Raw genomic sequence first — 18,268 nt, forward strand, 5'->3', positions numbered from 1 at the left:
GTTGAATCTGGGTCACCTGCATTGCAGGCGGATTCTTCACCGTCTGAGCCACCAGAGAAGCCCATCTTAAGCCTAGTGCTGTGCAGATGGTCTGAGAAATATAAAACAAGTACACCAGAAGAGTCTGACTGGGGAGACAGGTCTTTTGCAGAGGACCTTATGCCACATACAGAGGGGCTATGGGACATAGAGATGTGAGGAAACCATTGTAGCTGCAGGAAAGCGTTGTAGCTCAGCCACCCTGAGGAGATGGAACTGATCTTGAAGGGCCCAGAAAACACTGAGAAGGTGAAGGTGGGGGCACGACCACATGACCAAGGCCTAGAGGTGAGAGGAGTTGCAGCAAGTGTGTTCACTCTAGCTAAGTGGGAAGTAATGGTGCTTAGACATCAGGAGGCCAGTTGTGGAGGAATAGCTCTGCTGTGGTGTGTTTATGGTTCATTCTTCTGGCAAAAATGAAGGCAAAAAGAAATTAAAAAATCAAAGTTGTGTCTAAGGAGTGTTAGTTGGCAAAAATACGTGAAACAGGATTAGAGTAACAGGACAGTCTGGGATTCCAGGGCCTTGACATAGCAATGATACCTTTATTAGTTATTTTCTCTTAATTATCATTATTTTTCTTTTATCTGCCTTAGAGAAAATAATACTGCACATGGTTCAAAATCCAAAAGTATGGAGGATGTACATATAGTGAAAAAACTATCTTCCACTCTTGTTCCCCAGCCACCCTGTTTTCCTGCTGAGGCAAAGTTAGTACTTCCTTGAAGACTATAATTCTGGAAATAGCCTCTGTAAAGACAAGCAAATATATTTATGTGTTTTGTTTTATTTTGTTTTGTTTTTAGAAAATCCAATGGTAAAGTATACTCTGACCTTTGCTTTGTCACTTAATATATTAATATCATGAAAACTGTTCCAAATCATTTATAAAGTACTTTCTTACTCTTTTTGTTAATGACTGTATAGGATCTCATTAAGCAGATATGCTTTAATTTATTTAAAATTAGTTCACTAGTGACAACTAGATTTATCATGGTGATCATTTTGAAATGTATAGAAATATCAAATCACTGTGTTGTGCACTAGGAACTAATATCATGTTGTAAGTGAATTATAACTCAAAAACAAACTCGTAGAAAAAGAGATTAGATTTGTGGCTACCAGAGATAGGGGAAGGGGGATTAGATAGTGAAAAGATGCAAACTTCCAGTTAGAAGATAAATAAGTACTAGGAATATAATGTACAACATGATAAAGGTAACACCACTATATGTTAGAATGAAAGTTAAGAGAATAAATCCTAAGAGTTCTCATCACAAGGAAAAACATTTTTTGTTTGTTGATGTAGTATTAAGAGATGATGATGGATGATCACTAAACCTATCCTGGTCATCCTTTCATAATCTGTTTAAGTCCAATCATTATGCTGTGCACCTTGCATCTTGTACACTGATGTATGTCAATACATCTCGGTGAAACGGTGGGGCAGGGTTGGGGGGGCAGTTATAAATAAAGTAAAATAAGAAGTCCATCAGTGGACATTCAGAGTTTTTCTAGCCTTTTGCTTTTATAAACAGTACTACCATGGATTTCCTTCGTGGTCTAGTGGTTAAGAATCTGCCTGCCAATGCAGGGGACATGTGTTCGATCCCTGGTCCAGGAAGATCCCATATGCCACCGGGGCAGCTGACCCCATGTGCCCTACAGCTCATGCTCCACAACAAGAGAAGCCACCGCAGTGAGAAGCCCTCGAACCACAGTTAGAAATGGCATGGCAACAAAGACCCAGTGCAGCCAAAACAAACAAACAAAAACAGACAAACAATGCCATGAATAACACTGTAAGCATGTCATTTTGCACATGGATGAGTATATATATTAGATAAATTCCTCAAAAGCAGTTGCAGGCCCCAAATAGACACAGCATACATGATTGTGTCAGATATTATCAACCCGGAGAGGTGGTAACCGTTCACTCTCCAGTGTCTTATAGCTCTTGGTCCTCTAACCAGCACAGTGTTACCACACTTTTTGATCTTTGATAACAAGGGAAGTGAAAAATGTTATTTCAAGGGTAGTTTTAGTTGGTTTTAGTTGACATTTCTCTTGTTATGAGTAAGGTTGAGTGTTTCTTCACATGTTTAAGAACTGTTTGTGTTTTGTTTTATGCAAACCATCTACATCCATGCCCATTTTTCTGCTGGTTTCTTCTTTTCTTTTTTTTTTTCCCTTACTGACTTGTAGGATTTTATTTTATTTTTTAACATTAAGAGCATTAGGGCTTCCCAGGTGGCTCAGTAGTAAAGAATTTGCCTACATTGTGGGAGACCTGGGTTTGATCCCTGGGTTGGGAAGATCCCCTGGAGAAGGACATAGCAACCCCCTCCAGTATTCTTGCCTGGGAAATCCCATAGACAGAGGAGCCTAGTCGGCTACAGTCCATGGAGTTGCAAAGAGTCAGACACAACTTAGCAACTTAACACCAAAGGCAGGAAAGTCAGCCATGTGTTTTGATATGAGTTGCAAAAGGTTTGTTGAATAGTTTTTAAGCTACAGCAGGGGAAAGATTTGGCTGAGCAGAACATGAAGAAACCGCTTTACTCAACTTTACTTACTCAGAGCCCTGAGACTGAACGGGGCCATGAAATCTGTATGAGATTATATTAACATTAAGCTTTTTGCAGACCAGGTTAAACAGGAGATGTCCTTACAGTATTACCTGTAGTTGACTTCTCCAGGGTTAATGCATTGTGTGTGTGTTAAGGGAAAGGGTGTGCTGTTCAAGCTTTCATCTCTGGGGGACTGATATGTGCCTGAGAGACTGACTCTCGTTTGCCTTGCAGGTTGGAAGTGTATCTGCTGGGTGCGCTCCACCACCTGACGAGGACGGCAGTGCTGTTCTGGCTTTCAGAGGAATTTCTGTACGTACTGCCCGCAGCCCAGGGTCTCATCAGTAGACACTCGTGTATCATGCCGCTGTGTGGTGCCAGGTGCCGGGACATAGGATGGCACAGACCTTGCCCTCCAACAGTACATACTTTGGGGTTAGGAGTGGGAACAGACATGCAAAACAATCTCTGCCTAATCAGAAAATTGTTGTAACGAAGCAGAGTATAAAGTGCAGTGGGGATATCAACAGCTCACCACTGTCTCAGTTGAGTAGATTTTTATCCATTTACTCTTCAAGGAGGGCATATGTTGTCCCCACATCGCCCAACTTCTCCATCATAGTTGGTATTTTCCAGGTGCCTCTCATTAAGATTGGGCTTCCCCGGTGGCTCAGTGGTAAAGAACCCACTTGTCAATGCAGGAGACATGGGTTAAATCCCTGGGTAGGGAAGATCCCTTGAAGGAAGAAACAGCAACCCACTCCAGTGTTCTTGCCTGGAAAATTCCACAGACAGAGGAGCCTGGCAGGCTACAGTCTGTGGGATCTCAAAGAATCGGACACAACTGAGCGACTGAGCATGGACTCATTAAGATTGGCTTTAACCAACGCATCTGGGAAGACAGATTCTAATGGCCTCCAGTTTTAAGAACATTTGGTACAGTGGGCAGTATGTGTGTGTGTGGATAGGAGGATGTGGACTCCGCCCTCACACTAAAGGTCACCTGCCCCTACAGATCTCAGAGTTGAAGAACCACAGCGTCCTCCAGGCCCTGACAGCAGAGGCGAACGGCTGGGAGCCCGCTGGTAAGGTCCCCTTCGGGGCCCGCAGCCTGAGTGGGACTCAAGGCAGAGCACATGGGTCTTTCCTTTCCTCCCTTGAATTTCTTCCCTTGAATTTCTCACTACTTTTCCTATAGAATTTTATAGATTTATCCTTCTTCAAGGGAAATTAGAACTGACACTGGATTAGGAGTCAAAAGACCTGAGTTCATTCTTTCTTTTTAAGGTTTTTTTTTTTATGTGGATCATTTTTAAAGTCTCTTATTGAATGTGTTACAGTATTGCTTCTGTCACATGTTTTGGTTTTCTAGCTGCAATGCATGTGGGATCTTAGCTCCCTGACCAAGGATTAAAACCCACACACATCTTCTGCTTTGGAAGGCAAAGTCTTAACTACTGGACTGCCTGGGAAGTCCTGAGAGACCTGAGTTCTGACTTGGTCCCCAAAGCCCTGCTAGTGGCTTATTTGCCTTTTGGGAAAATCATACTATCTCCTTGTCTATAGTGGAGATATCAATATCTCCTCTGTGCTCTAAAGGATGTTGTGATACTGAAATGATACAGAGTAGATGAAAAGGCTTTGAAAAGTTAATCTTGTTTTACCTGCTTGACATGGTGTTTCCCATACTCTGTTTAAAGCTCACTCTGCCTGCTAATATACTGCATGAGAAAGCATACTGCACCAATTCAGAAGGACCACTTCTGGAGTCAGATATCTCTGGCTTAAGTCTTGACTCTTTCACCCACCAGCTCCATGACCCAGAGCAAGGGAATTAATCTTCATTTTTTTTGGGGGGGGGGGGAAATTAATCTTTCTAACCCTCACTTTACTTACCTGTAAAATCAGGGTTATATCAGAACCTGTATGATATAAATTTTATAAGGATTAAACGAGATAATGGAAAGTGCTTAGCACACAGAATCATAGCAAGCACTCATTGGTGTGTTTTGTTATCTTAAAATCTTGCAAACTGAATGTGTAATCTCCGAGAATATGGGAGTCTATTAGAAAAGTTCGAATGTAGAAAAATTATTTGAAGGTCTCAGAAGTTTCTTTTTTTTAAAGAGAACCATTTTTTAAATTTTATTTTTAATTGGAGAATTATTACTTTACAGTGTTGTCTTGGTTTCTGCCACAAACAACATGAATCAGTCACAAGTATACATATATCCCCTCCCTTTTGAACCTCCCTCCCCTGCCCTACCATGTGGATATTAAATTTGTCACAACATTGCTTCTGTTTTATGTTTTTAATTTTTTTGGCCTTCGGGCATGTGGAATCTTGGCTCCCCAACCAGGGATCCAACCCACACCCTTTGTGTTGGAAGACAAAGTCTCAATCACTATGATGGGCAGGGAAGTCCCTATAAAGTTTCTTTTAATTGAATTTTGTCTTTACCACATGTGGACAAACCTAACGTTGATTAGAGATGTTGCCTTAAATGCCAAAATATCTTCTGTTTCAGTACAACTGGCAGTTATGTCCCAGATATTTTTGATCATATTGAACAATTACACTGGACTTCCCAGGTGGTAAAGCAGTAAAGAATCCGTCATATTGAACAATTACACTGGACTTCCCAGGTGGTAAAGTAGTAAAGAATCCGCCTGTCAATGCAGGAGACTCGGGACACTGAGGTTCAATCCCTTAGTCAGAAAGATCCCCTGGAGAAGGAAATGGCAACCCACTCCAGTTTTCTTTCCTGGAAAGTTCCATGGACAGAGGACCCTGGCAGGCTACAGTCCTTGAGGTCACAAAGAGTTGGACATGACTGAGCACGCGCACATATGCGTTTAAACAATTACATTTTTTTTCCAGACTGCACTCAGCTAATTTAAATTAATAGGCTGAGTAAATCAGCAGTGCCGTTTACTATGTGAATAAAGAGAAAAGGGCTTAAGTAAAGGAGGTAATTGACAAAAGGAAAAATGATAAAGAGCCATACTAACGTGAACTGGTTTTGTCTTCCTGGAGATTTGGGTTTTGGCTCCACGCTTTTCTGTTCATGTGGGGAAAACAGAATTTACGTCAGGATTGTGTGCAGAGGTGGGAGTCGTCTCCCTGAGTCCTAAAGGAACTGGGAAAGGAGCAATATGCTCTTACATGGGTTGGGTGTTTGTCTCTAGTTCGGGCACCAGATTGAAGTTACCCCTTGAGACCATGTGCTTCCTCTTGATTGCATTGCTATCACAGTAAACTCCTACACCCTTGCCCATGAGGTTCCTAATCCTGGTTCACAACCTTTGACCAACTTGTTTATAGGCAAGGATAAATGGGGTAAAAGATTAATTGCATTGTGATGATCTGAAGGTTAACAAGTCAGTGAGGCTGGATGTAGATGAGGGGTGAAGGGTGGGGGAGCTCTTATCATCCTGATAAACTTCCATGGCAGCCAGTCCACTCTTCTTGTTCAACCCCTTTGTCCTTGTAGCTCACCTCCCAAGGGTCCAGCATGCTGGACGTAAGTCTTTATTTTCCTCATTGTCCCAGGTTGAATATCCCGTGTTCTGTTGAAGTTACCTAGTTTGGAAGCCCTATTGTACCATCTACTACCCTGGGCAAGGACTGGCAAGATTGAATGTCCTAGAATCTAGATCCATCTCATCTGCTACCAACATCTACAGTCCTGCTAGACCTGAGTCCACAACTGGGTCGGCCATGCTAGCTGAGATGTACTAAGCAAGTGACCTTGGGCCACATGCTCCCCTAGACTCTGTTCTCATAGTAATCTCAAGAATGATTACAGATGGTTGAGTAATTTGCCTGAAGAAGCACAGCTCATGAGGGAGCTAAAAAGTTCACAACCCATTTGGCTCTACAGGGTGCTTTCACTGTGGTCCCCTCCTGCTCCCCAGCAGCCTCCTCATCCTCATTATCCATTAGTGTTTTGAGTTTGGGGTAGGTTTTTCTTTAATTTTGCAAGTGTGTATTAGTCGCTCAGTCATGTCTGACTCTACGCCCCATGCACTGTAGCCCAGCAGATTCCTCTATCCATAGGATTCTCCAGGTAAGAATACTGGAGTGACTTGCCATTCCCTTCTTCAGGGGATCTTCCCAACCAGGGATCAAACCCAGGTCTCCTGCATTGCAGGTAGATTCTTTGCCGTCTGAGCCACTAGGGAAGCCCTTTTGCAAGTGTACTGCCAGAACAGTTCACTGTCACAGAAAGTCCTCAGCCCTGGTTGCAAGGCAGAGGGGAGCTGTTTTAACTTGCTTACACTATCCAGGCTGGAATGCTCACCAGTTTGGTTTGAACAGAAGCCTCCCCATCCTCCCCACTGTTTGCCTGTGTCCTCTTTAGTAAAGGGCTGTGCAGTGATTATAGAGAGCCTGTCCTGCTGCTGTTTTTTTCTTCTGTCCCCCCTCCTTTCATTGTGCTTTTCATTCATTCATCAAACATTCATTATGAGGACTTCCCTGGTGGTCCAGTGGTTAGGACTCCATATTTCCACTGCAAGGGCACAGGTTTGATCCCAGGTAATTGGGGAACTAAGATCCTGCATGCCAGGTGGCGTGGCCAAAAACAAACAAAAACAGCAACAAAAACATTCATGGTGCACCCATTGAACCCCAAGAACCCTGCCCTCCTATAGCTCCCAGTGCAGCAGGCAGGACAGTTAGAACACTGTGACAAGAACGGAGTGTCGGGGACTCTCATGGTGCTGCTCCTAGAAGCAGATTCCAGAGGCTGAAGGAGGTGCCAGGGGAGGGCGGTGCTAAGTTGGCTGCAGGCTGAGATGGAGCTGCACCAGGAGGAGCTGGAGCTGAAGGTGGGTTGGGGTTTCATTGTGAGAATTACGAAGAATCCATAGAGGGTTCCATGCAGTGGGCTGGCATCAGGTCTGGCCTTTTTGAAAGCTCACTTTGGCAACTGTCTGGCAAGACAGGCAGATAAAGCCAGGCACCACAACAGTGATCCAGACATACCTAGATCTCAGGGTGTGTCCTTGTCTCACTATTGCAGTTGTGAGTACAGAAGTCCTCCAAGCCCAAGAAGAATGGGAAGCTGTGGACAGCATCCACCCAGAGACAGGTAAGTAGAGGAATGGCACCCTCTCCCCACAGCCCGCTGCTGCTAAAGGCACTGTCCACCTACGAGTCTGATGCTCTGTTTGGGATTAGGAGACAGAATTCCCGAGTGTTCTCATTTTTGATATGTGACATAGAAGGAAACCTTTTTTCCCAATTCAAAGGTGATGTCCTCCAACCTCTGGAGGAAAGGGAGATGAATGCCACAGGGTCTGAGAGAGGACGAAGAGGACCATGGTCAGGGTCAGCTTCTGCAGGGTGATGAGGTTGGGCAGAGGATGGAGGTGGGCAGCCAGGACCCCTGCATCAGGTTGAGCAGGTTGTTCACTGTACAAGGAAATCTCTGGAGATGGAGGTTGAGGCCATATGCTGGAAGGCTCTGAGGGCTGTGTCAGAACTGTGTCTCATTCCTTTTGGGAGGTTTGGATGGAGCTGTGGGAGGGGAGAACTGAGACCTAAATCTAACCTGAGCCCCACTTGAGCACCTGGAGAGATGTTACAGGGGCTGTATCAGCCATCGCCTAAATTGCTGGTTGATGAGTTAATTCCCTGGAACAAAGGCTGGAGGAGAAATCATTCAACTCCAGGGCATGAGAAGGGGAGAAGTAGAAACCGGGAAAGGCCCCCAGACAGAACTGTCGCGTGCTTCTGTGTGGATACCTCCTCCAGGCAGTGACGCATCCCACTCAGGGATGAGTGGACTTGGGGGCTCCTACAGATCAGCTCCTACTCTGCAGGGCTCGGCCTGGCCCACCTCCACCCAGCCAGCTCTGAAAGGGAGTCCGCCCTGTGAACACCACCAGCCCCCTGACACCGGCTTGGTTGTCGCTGTAGGTGTCTGACACTGACAGCTGGAAGCCTGTGCTGGGCTTAGAGGTGACAACCAGAAGGCCCTTGGTACATGTTTGCTGATAGAGTGGCTCCTGTCACAAGTCCTGGAGTGTCTTCCCTTTTGCCACAGGGAGCCGGGCCAGCATGGACCAGCCTGGGCAGCTCATCTCCTTCAGTGAGGCCCTGCAGCATTTCCAGACAGTGGACCTCTCCTCCTTCAAGGTATGACACCGCGGGGGGTGGGGTGATGGGGTCCTGAGCAAAGCACTTTCTTCCCCGAAGCCAGGTTTCTACCCCATCAGGATAGGCCATGGGAAGATCCCCTGGAGAAGGGCATGGCAACCCACTCTAGCATTCTTGCCTGGAGAATCCACATGGACAGAGGAGCCTAGCAGACTACAGTCCATGGCGTTGCAAAGAGTTGGACACGACTGAGTGACTAAGCTCAGGACAGGGCACTGGGCAGGCAAGAGGGAAGCTTCCAGTCGAGGGCTCTGTCCCAACTAAGAAATCCGAGGGTACAGGATCACACATGGCCGAGGACCCATGTGTCGTGCGGTCTCAGGGACTGTGTCTCCGGAGCTCTAGTGGTCCTGTCTTACAGGGGTCCGTGGAGCTGCTCCCCACTCTCCCGTCCTAGGGATGGGGGGGTCTGGAATCAGATGCTAGAAGTCCCTCAAGGAAGCAGGGTGGCCTGCAGAGAGCTAAGTGATTCATGGCCAATACAGGAAAATTTTCCATATCCTAGAGGAACTAGAAGTTCTTTGGGAATTTAAAAAATATGTGGGGTTGGAAAAAGAGTGCTAAGGAAATGAAAAGCTGGCAGACATCTTGAGTGCCTAGTGGTAAGTTTAGAGGACTGTGAATTCAAATGTTCAACCTAAAGCCTGACTCGAGGAGAGAGGCTGAAGATAGGAATCAGACTGATCCCAGAGAGCCGGAAGCTGCTGAAATCAGAGTATCCTAAGCCCTGCAGCAGTGGCTCTGAACACGGAGGCGTCAGCAGGACCTGGTGTAGCCAGAAGGCGCCAGCTACCCCTAAGGGGTATCCAGCTCCAAGAAAGTGCCCTAGACTCCCCTTCTCACCAACTGTCTTATCCTGGAAGTTGAGAGGGCCGTTAGACTGTATGTCTTTTACAGAGAGAGACAAACACAGACATACAAAGGGTGGAAGCAGCCCTGCTGGGAGACTTGTCCTGGCGTCTGTCTGTCTGTCTGTCTGTCTATCAGATGCCAGTCCCCATAGCCAATGCCCTCTAGCTTCTTTGAAAGTCAGTGACAGAGCCATTTCTAGAAAAGCCCAGAGGCTAAATACAGACTGATATAGAGTGATACAGGCTAAATAGAGGCTGATTAGATCTGGGTTTAGAGACATCTCTTTCTGCTTACAAAGAACCTGAGAGCTGGAAGAACCTGTCCCTAGAGATTTATTTTTTTATTTTTATTTTTTTAATCTTTATTGAATTTGTTACAGTATTGCTTCTGTTTTATGTTTCAGTTTTTTGGCTTGGAGGCATGTGGGATCTTAGCTCTCCATTTAGGGATCAAACACCCCAACCAGGACCCACACCCCCTGCAATGGAAGGTGAAGTTCTAATCACTGGACCGCCAGGGAAGTCCCCTGGAGATTTATTAATAGCAGATGCTTCACAGCTTCTGCCCTGTTTCCCTGGCTCAGAGGCCAGCCAGTTAGTTGAGAACAATTTGTTTCTGTAAGACCAGTCCTGTACTGAGCCTCATGGTAAGGTCACGAAAGCTAATGAACTCAGCACTGCACACTCTTGTACCTTTCTCCCCAGAAAAGAATCCAGCCCACCATCCGAAGGACCGGGTTTGCTGCCCTCCGGCACTGCCTCTTCGGGCCTCCAAAGCTCCACCAGGGCCTCCGTGAAGAAAGGGACTTGGTCTTGACCATCGCTCAGTGTGAGTGCATGGCCACAAGGCAGGTGCTGCGTGAGCGGTCAGACAGAGAGAACGGTTTGTCCATCCTGTGACTGAGACTAAACCGAGGCTCTTGCATTAACCACGTTGTGGGGAGGGCCGGGTGTGGGCATCCAGGCTGGGTCTGTCTTGGCTGTACGTTCTCTGGGAAGCACTCTGTCCTCCCCTGAGGGCCAATCCAGCAGAGCATGTTTGTGTTTGGGGGCAGGTGGCCTGGATAGCCAAGACCCCATGCATGGCCGAGTCCTCCAGACCATCTATAAGAAGCTGACTGGCTCCAAGTTCGACTGTGCCCTCCATGGAGACCACTGGGAAGATCTGGGCTTTCAGGGTAAGAGAGAGAAACGGTTCATCTTCTCCCTGACTCCTTATTCCAAGACTAGCGTGAGAACCCAGATAGTCCTCTTCCTGTTATGCCAGCACCATTAGATGGAATATCTGGGGCAAGGCATTCCAGGAAGAGGGGACAGTAAATGCAAAGGCCCTGAGGCCTCCTGAGAAGTAGCAGTGGCTGAAGTGGACAAGAATAGTTCACTCGGGGCCTTGCAGGCCAGTGTGAAACATTTACTCTAAGTGGAATGGAAAGCATGGGAGCTATATGATTTAGAATCCAGTGTTGTTGTTTTTTTTTTAATTAATTAATTAATTTGGTTGCTCAGGTTCTTAGTTGCAGCACGTGGAATCTTTATTCTTCCTTGTAGCACACAAGAACTTTTAGCTGGGGTATGTGGAATCTTGTTCCCTGACCAGGGTTCCAAGCCAGGCCTCCTCCATTGGGAACTTGGAGTCTTAGCCACTGGACCCCCAGGGAAGTCCTCTAGTGTTTTCTTTTTGTTCTTTTCTTTTTTTCCATTTATTTTTATTAGTTTGTTCTTTTCTTTTAGTGTTGATGAAAATTGTGTTTTACATTATTTCACTTTTTGAGTGAAACAAAATTATTTCACCTGTTTTTCAATTGTCTGTTTTTTTTTCTAAACCATATATAAAATTACATTTGTGTAAAACAGGAAAAGATCTTGATTTGAAAAGGAAACTTTTATGCTCAAAATTTATTGGTGCTCTGTTCGTATTGACGGTGTGTTTAAGTCCCTTTACCCTCCCTCGTCTATAATATAATTGGCTTGTACATGGAGAATCACATCAGTGTTATGATTTTTCTTTCAACCATTAATTTAAATAACTCAAGAGGAGAAGGAAATTCTGTTGTATTTATCCATATGTTTACTCTATCCCTTATTATTTCTTCCTTTCTGATCTTCTAAGATTCCTTCTTTTTTCACTTCCCTTCTGTTTCAGGAACTTCCTTTAGCCATTTTCTAAAGTAGGTCAGCCAGCATAAATCCTCTTAGCTTTCCTTCATCTAAAAATGTCTCGATTTCCGCTTTACTCCTGAAGGATAATTTCTCTGAATGTAGAATTCCAGGTTAACAGATCTTTTCTTTCATACCTTGAAAATAAATAGGCTGCTTCCTTTTGGCTTCCATAGTTTCTGATGAGAATTCTGCTGGCACTTGAATTATTGCTTCTTGGTAGATGAGGAGTGGTTTCTGTCTCTACTTTCAAGGTCTTTTTTGCTTACTTTTTTCTTTTGTTTGTAGGAGTTTGACTATGATATGTCTTAGTGGAGATTTCTTTGGGTTTATCCTATTAGGGTTTCGCTCAATTTCTTGAATCTGTACGTTTATGTCTTTTGGCAAATTTGGTAAATTATCAGCCATTATTACTTTGAGTACTTTTTTCAGCCCTTCTCTCTCTCCTGTCTTGTATAATTCTAACCACACATATGCTAGATCTTCTGTTACTGTTCCTCTTAGTCCCAGAGGCTCTGTTCGTTTTAAGGGGATGTCTGTATCGCCCAGAGGTCTCCAAGGCTCTGCTCATTCTGTTTTGTTTTTTCTCTCTGTTGTTCAGAGTGGGCTGTTTATATTGTTCCATCTTCAAATTCACTGGTTCTTTCCTCTGTTGTCTCTATTCAGCTGTTGAGCCCACCCAGTGAGTTTTTAATTTTAGTTATTATATTTTGCAGTCCTAAAGTTTCTGTTTGGTTCTTTACATCTGATATTTCTTTACTGAGACCTTTATCAAAGGCATTTGTAGGTTTCTTTTGTTGTTGCAGAAAATTACCACAAATTTAGTGGTTTAAAACAATACAGGGGACTTCCCTGGCAGTTCAGCAGTTAAGGCTCTGTGCTTCCAGTGCAGGGGCCACAGATTCGATTCCTGGGTGGGAACCTCAGGTCCCACATGTTGCGCAGTACATCCCCAAAAGAAAAAAGACCCACAGATTTACCATCTTCTAGTTCTGTAGTTGAGAAGTCTGACGCAGTCTCTCTGAGGCAAGATCAAGGTCATCGCAGGGCTGTATTCCTTTTTAGACTCTCCAGGAGAAAATCTATTTCCTTGCTTTTTCCACCTTCTAGAGGCCTCCCACATTCCTCCTCCTTCAAAGCCAGGAACACAGCATCTCTCAGAGCTGAATCTGTCCTCACATCCCTCTTTCTGATACTGTGTTTATACCTCCCTGTCACACGTTTAGGGATTCTTCTGACTACATCCAGAAAATTACCACAAATTTAGTGGTTTAAAACAATACAGGGGACTTCCCTGGCAGTTCAGCAGTTAAGGCTCTGTGCTTCCAGTGCAGGGGCCACAGTTGTTCAGTTGTGTCCGACTCTCTGTGACGCCATGAACCACAGCACGCCAGGCCTCCCTGTCCATCACCAACTCCCAGAGTTTACCCAAACTCATGTCCATTGAGTCGATGATGCCATCCAACCATCTCATCCTTTGTTGTCCCCTTCTTCTCCTGCCCTTAATCTTTCCCAGCATCAGGGTCTTTTCAAATGAGTCAGCCCTTCGCATCAGGTGGCCAAAGTATTGGAGTTTCAGCTTCAACATCAGTCCTTCCAATGAACACCCAGGACTGATCTCCTTTAGGTTGGACTGGTTGGATCTCTATGTAGCCCAAGGGACCCTCAAGAGTCTTCTCCAACACCACAGTTCAAAAGCATCAATTCTTCGGTGCTCAGCTTTCTTTATAGTCCAATTCTCACATCCATACATGACCACTGGAAAAACCATAGCCTTGACTAGACAGACCTTTGTTGACAAAGTAATGTCTCTGCTTTTTAATATGCTGTCTAGGTTGGTCATAACTTTCCTTCCAAGGAGTAAGCATCTTTTAATTTCATGGTTGCAATCACCATCTGCAGTGATTTTGGAGCCCAGAAAAACAAAGTCAGCCACTGTTTCCCCATCTACTTCCCATGAAGTGATGGGACCATGGGATGCCATGATCTTAGTTTTCTGGATGTTGAGCTTTAAGCCAACTTTTTCACTCTCCTCTTTCATGTTCATCAAGAAGCTCTTTAGTTCTTCTTCACTTTCTGTCATAAGGGTGGTGTCATCTGCATATCTGAGGTTATTGATATTTCTCCTGGCAGTCTTGATTCCAGCTTGTGATTCTTCCAGTCCAGCATTTGTCATGATGTACTCTGCATATAAGTTAAATAAGCAGGGTGACGATATATAGCCTTGACCTACTCCTTTTCCTATTTGGAACCAGTCTATTGTTCCATGTCCAGTTTTAACCCTTGCTTCCAGACCTGCATACAGTTTTCTCAAGAGGCAGGTCAGGTGATCTGGTGTTCCCATCACTTTCAGAATTTTCCACAGTTTGTTGTGATCCACACAGTCAAAGGCTTTGGCATAGTCAACAAAGCAGAAATAGATGTTTTTCTGGAACTCTCTTGCGTTTTCAATGATCCAACGGATGTTGGCAATTTGAACTCTGGTTCCTCTGCCTTTTCTAAAACAGTTTGAACATCTGGAAGTTCATGGTTCACGTATTGCTGAAGCCTGGCTCGGAGAATTTTGAGCATTACTTTACTAGCCTCCCTGGTAGCTCAGCTGGTCAAGAATCTGCCTGCAATGTAGGAGACCCCATTCAACTCCTGGGTTGGGAAGATCCCCTGGAGAAGGGATAGGCATCCCACTCCTGTATTCTTGGGCTTCCCTGGTGGCTCAGCTGGTAAAGAATCCATCCACAATGTGGGAGACCTGGAATCGATCACAGGCTTTGGGAAGATCCCCTGGAGAAGGGAACAGCTACCCACGCCAGTATTCTGGCCTGGAGAATTCCATGGACTGTATAGTCCATGGAGTCCTAAAGAGTTGGACATGACTGACTACCTTGGGCCCAGCCAAATAGCGAGGGTAGTCTCCCTATCCTGATTGGCAGCCTTCATTCTCACTGTAATCTTGATTTCCCCCTTGCTGTGCAAGTCTTTTATTTTGTATTGGGGTTTAGCCAATTAACAATGTTGTGATAGTTGCAGAAGAACAGCAAAGGGATTTAGCCATACATATACACGTATCCATTCTCCCCCAAACTCCCCTCCCATCCAGGCTGCCATATAACATTGAGCAGAGTTCCCTGTAATATATAGTAAGTCCTGGTTGGTTATCCATTTTAAATATAGCAGTGTGTACATGACCATCCCAGACTCTATCCCTTCCCTCATCCTTCCCCCAGCAATGTTGCTATTAATTGTCTTTTGTCATTCAAGTTGAGATTTTCCTAGTTCTTCGTGTAATAAGTGATTTTTTAATTTTGTCCTAGACATTTGGCATAGTATATAATGACACTGTGGATCTTCTTTAAATCTTCTATTGTAGCAGGCCTCCTCTGACACTGGGCAGTGGGGGAAAGGTGATGTCACCTCATTATTGCCAGGTGGGGATAGAAATCCAAGTATCCCACTGAGCCTCCACTGATACCACTGGCTGGGAGGGGCAGGGGTGCCTCATTGCTGTTCGCATGTCACCTCCCCTGACATCCCATAGAGACTGGTGGGCTCCTTAGCACCAGGGAAGGATAAAAGCCCCTTCCCTGCATCTCTGACTGCCCTGGCAGAGCTGAGGGCCACCTCATTGCAGTCAGTCAGAGGAAGTCTAGATTCACCACCTGGGCCGTGATCAAGGTCATTGACTCAGGGAGCAGGGATTTCGTTGTTGTTGTTCAGTCACTAAGTTATGTTCAGGTCTTTGGGACACAAAGCCTGTAGTACACCAGGCTTCCCTGTCCTTCACTATCTCCCAGGTTTGCCCAAGTTCATGTCCACTGAGTCAGTGATGCCATCCAACCATCTTATCCTCTGTCATCCCAGAGTTCTCCTTTTATCTTCAGTCTTTACCAACATCAGGGTCTTTTCCATTGAGGTGACTCTTTGCATCAGGTGGCCAAAATACTGGAACTTCAGTTTCAGCATCAGTCCTTCCAATGAATATTCAGGGTTGATTTCCTTTAGGATTGTCTTGTTTGATCTCTTGCTGTCCAAGGGTTTCATTAAACTCCCTCAGTTTTCTCTTGGTTTCTGTTTTAGGAACAAATCCAGCCACAGACCTCAGAGGAGCAGGCTTCCTTGCCCTCCTGCATCTCCTGTACCTGGTGATGGACTCAAAGACTTTGCTGATGGCCCGGGAGATTCTCCGCCTGTCTCGTCATCATATCCAGGTGGGGCTTTGGTGAGAAGCCCAGCAGAGAAGGCTGCAGGGCTAGGACCTGGGCACAGGGCTGTCCTGAGTAGGGGGGACAGCTTCGTGGGTAGATCTCCAATTGCTGAGGGCCCTCAGGAGAGCTAAGGCAAACAGGCATGGGCACCCCCATTTCCCTGACCTGGCTGGAACCTGAGCTCCACCACTCTTTATAGTGTATGTCTCAAGCTAGTGCCTCAACTGCTCAGAGCCTTGGTTTCTTCATCCGTAGAGAGGAGATCATGGAAACTTCAGCTGTGTAGCTGGGGAAGTTAAATGAGGTAATGTACATAAGCACGGGACACAGCCCTGGCATCAGTGTTTCAGCGTACTGCACTCCCAACACCGGCATGTTCTCCTGACCCTGGGGGAGGGGGCATTCGGCCTTTACATGCCCAGAGGAGAGGCTTTGCCTCCTAGAGCCGGGTGACACACATGGGCTTACTGAAAGCTCAGAAGTGGCTCCTGTAGCCCTCAGGTTCTGTCCAGGTCTCTCTTTAGGGTTTTCCCCTGTAGTAAAGATGGTAGTCCCTTGATTTTAAACAACAAACTTGACCTGTTTCCTGTCATTCATCTATCCCAGATTCATGGGGCCTGGAATTCATTCATTTACTAAACAGATATTTATTCAGCATTCCCTGTGCTAGTTATTGTTCTTGGTGCTTGGGATGCATCAATGAGATCCATCTAGCAGAGAGGACAAGACAGTAAGTCTAATACATAAATAAATAATAGGGTATGTTAAATACTAAGTAGGCAAGGTTGGGAGAATATGGGTGGATTACAGTGGTTTTTTGGCTGCATTGAGTTCTCATTGCAGCATGGGGGCTTTTTCTAGTTGTGGCGTAGCCTCAGTAGTTGCAGCTTACAGGCTCTCTAGTTGCAGCACTTGGGCTTTGTTGCCCTGCGGCATGTGGGACCTTAGTTCCCCAACCAGGGGTCAAACCCACTTCCATCCTCTGCATTGGAAGCAGATTCTTAACCATTGGACCACCAGGGAAGTCCTGGGATTACAGTTTTCATGGGGTATTAGGGTAGCTCTCATGAGAGGGTGAGACTTAAACCATGCCTTGAAGTTTGGGGGATGGATGTTAGCCAAGCTGGTGTTTAGAGGAAGAACATTCCATGCAAAGGAAGCATCACGAGCCAAGGTTCCAGGAAGGAGTGTGTCTCATGGGAAGGGATGGCAGGAGGCCAGCTGGAGCAGAAGGAGCAGGGAGGGCAGTGGGAAGGAGGTGATGGGGTAACAGGGACCAGGTGGTATCACACCTGATAGACTGTAATGAGGACATTCACTTTTACTCTGAGTCAAATGAGGGTTTTGAACAGCCTGGAGTGACAGGGTCCAACTTACATTCTTGAATGCATCCTACCAGCCAGTGGGTTGAGAGTGGTCTCCGTGAGGACTTTCACAATCAAGCTAGAGGTGATGGTGGTTTGGTCCAGAGTATTTTTCAGAGGAGGTAGGACGTGATCAGATCCTGGGTATAGAATCTTGCGTGTATGGGCTGTAGAGAATACAGCCAGCATATTTTTTGAATGGATTGCATGCAAGTGTAAGAAAAAGAGAGGAGTCAGTGGTGCTTTTTAGCCTGAGCAGCTGCAAACCCAGAGTGGCAAGCGACTGAAATGGAAAAGAGCAAGGGTGGGGCGGGGGTTCCATTTGCCATATGAATTTTAGATTGAGGTTATGCATTTTGGGCAGGAACCCTACGGAAGTGACAGCCCTCACGTCGGGAGCACCCATGCCACTGGTGAGGTTAACCTGGAGCACACGGTTAAGGTGGTACCAGCCAGGTCTCTCCTCTGTAAAGTCACTATTTTTCCCTTTGTAAATAATCACTCTTGGGGGAATATACTTTGAATATGAACATGTTAGTCGCTCAGTTGTGTCCAGCTCTTTGCAACTCCATGGACCATATCCCACCAGGCTCCTCTGTCCATGGGATTCTCCAGGCAAGAGTACTGGAGTGGGTAGAAGATCCCTTCTCCAAGGGATCTTCCCAACCCAGGGATTGAACCTGGGTCTTCTGCATTGCAGGCAGATTCTTTACCATTTGAGCCACCATAATTAATCACTGTCTTGGAGGATGATACCTTGAAAAATATCTTGTTTTTCCTCAGATTTGGTTCTAATGGTGATTTTCTGTTTCCCTCATTCCCCTTACCGTTTATTAGTTGGAATTCTTCTATAAGAAAGAAGTATCTGTGCTATGTATTTATTCAGGTACTTTATATATCAGATATTTATTTTATCTAT

The 18,268-nt window shown here is 45.5% G+C and overlaps 1 protein-coding gene across 4 annotated transcripts in view; it reads left to right on the forward strand.

The window, feature by feature from the left end:
- The window catches only part of ELMOD3 (ELMO domain containing 3), a 33,561-nt gene that overhangs the window by 4,434 nt on the left and 10,859 nt on the right, over nt 1-18,268 (forward strand). For all 4 annotated transcript variants that reach the window (XM_065929096.1, XM_065929097.1, XM_065929095.1 and 1 more), the window contains 7 exons: nt 2,844-2,921; nt 3,625-3,694; nt 7,637-7,705; nt 8,663-8,754; nt 10,332-10,455; nt 10,682-10,804; nt 15,858-15,988. In XM_065929096.1, the coding sequence (XP_065785168.1) occupies nt 2,844-2,921; nt 3,625-3,694; nt 7,637-7,705; nt 8,663-8,754; nt 10,332-10,455; nt 10,682-10,804; nt 15,858-15,988 (687 nt within the window). The remainder of the gene's footprint in view (nt 1-2,843; nt 2,922-3,624; nt 3,695-7,636; nt 7,706-8,662; nt 8,755-10,331; nt 10,456-10,681; nt 10,805-15,857; nt 15,989-18,268) is intronic.

This window comes from Muntiacus reevesi, chromosome 3 (assembly GCF_963930625.1).
Source record: "Muntiacus reevesi chromosome 3, mMunRee1.1, whole genome shotgun sequence".
NCBI classification, from domain to species: Eukaryota; Metazoa; Chordata; class Mammalia; order Artiodactyla; family Cervidae; genus Muntiacus; species Muntiacus reevesi.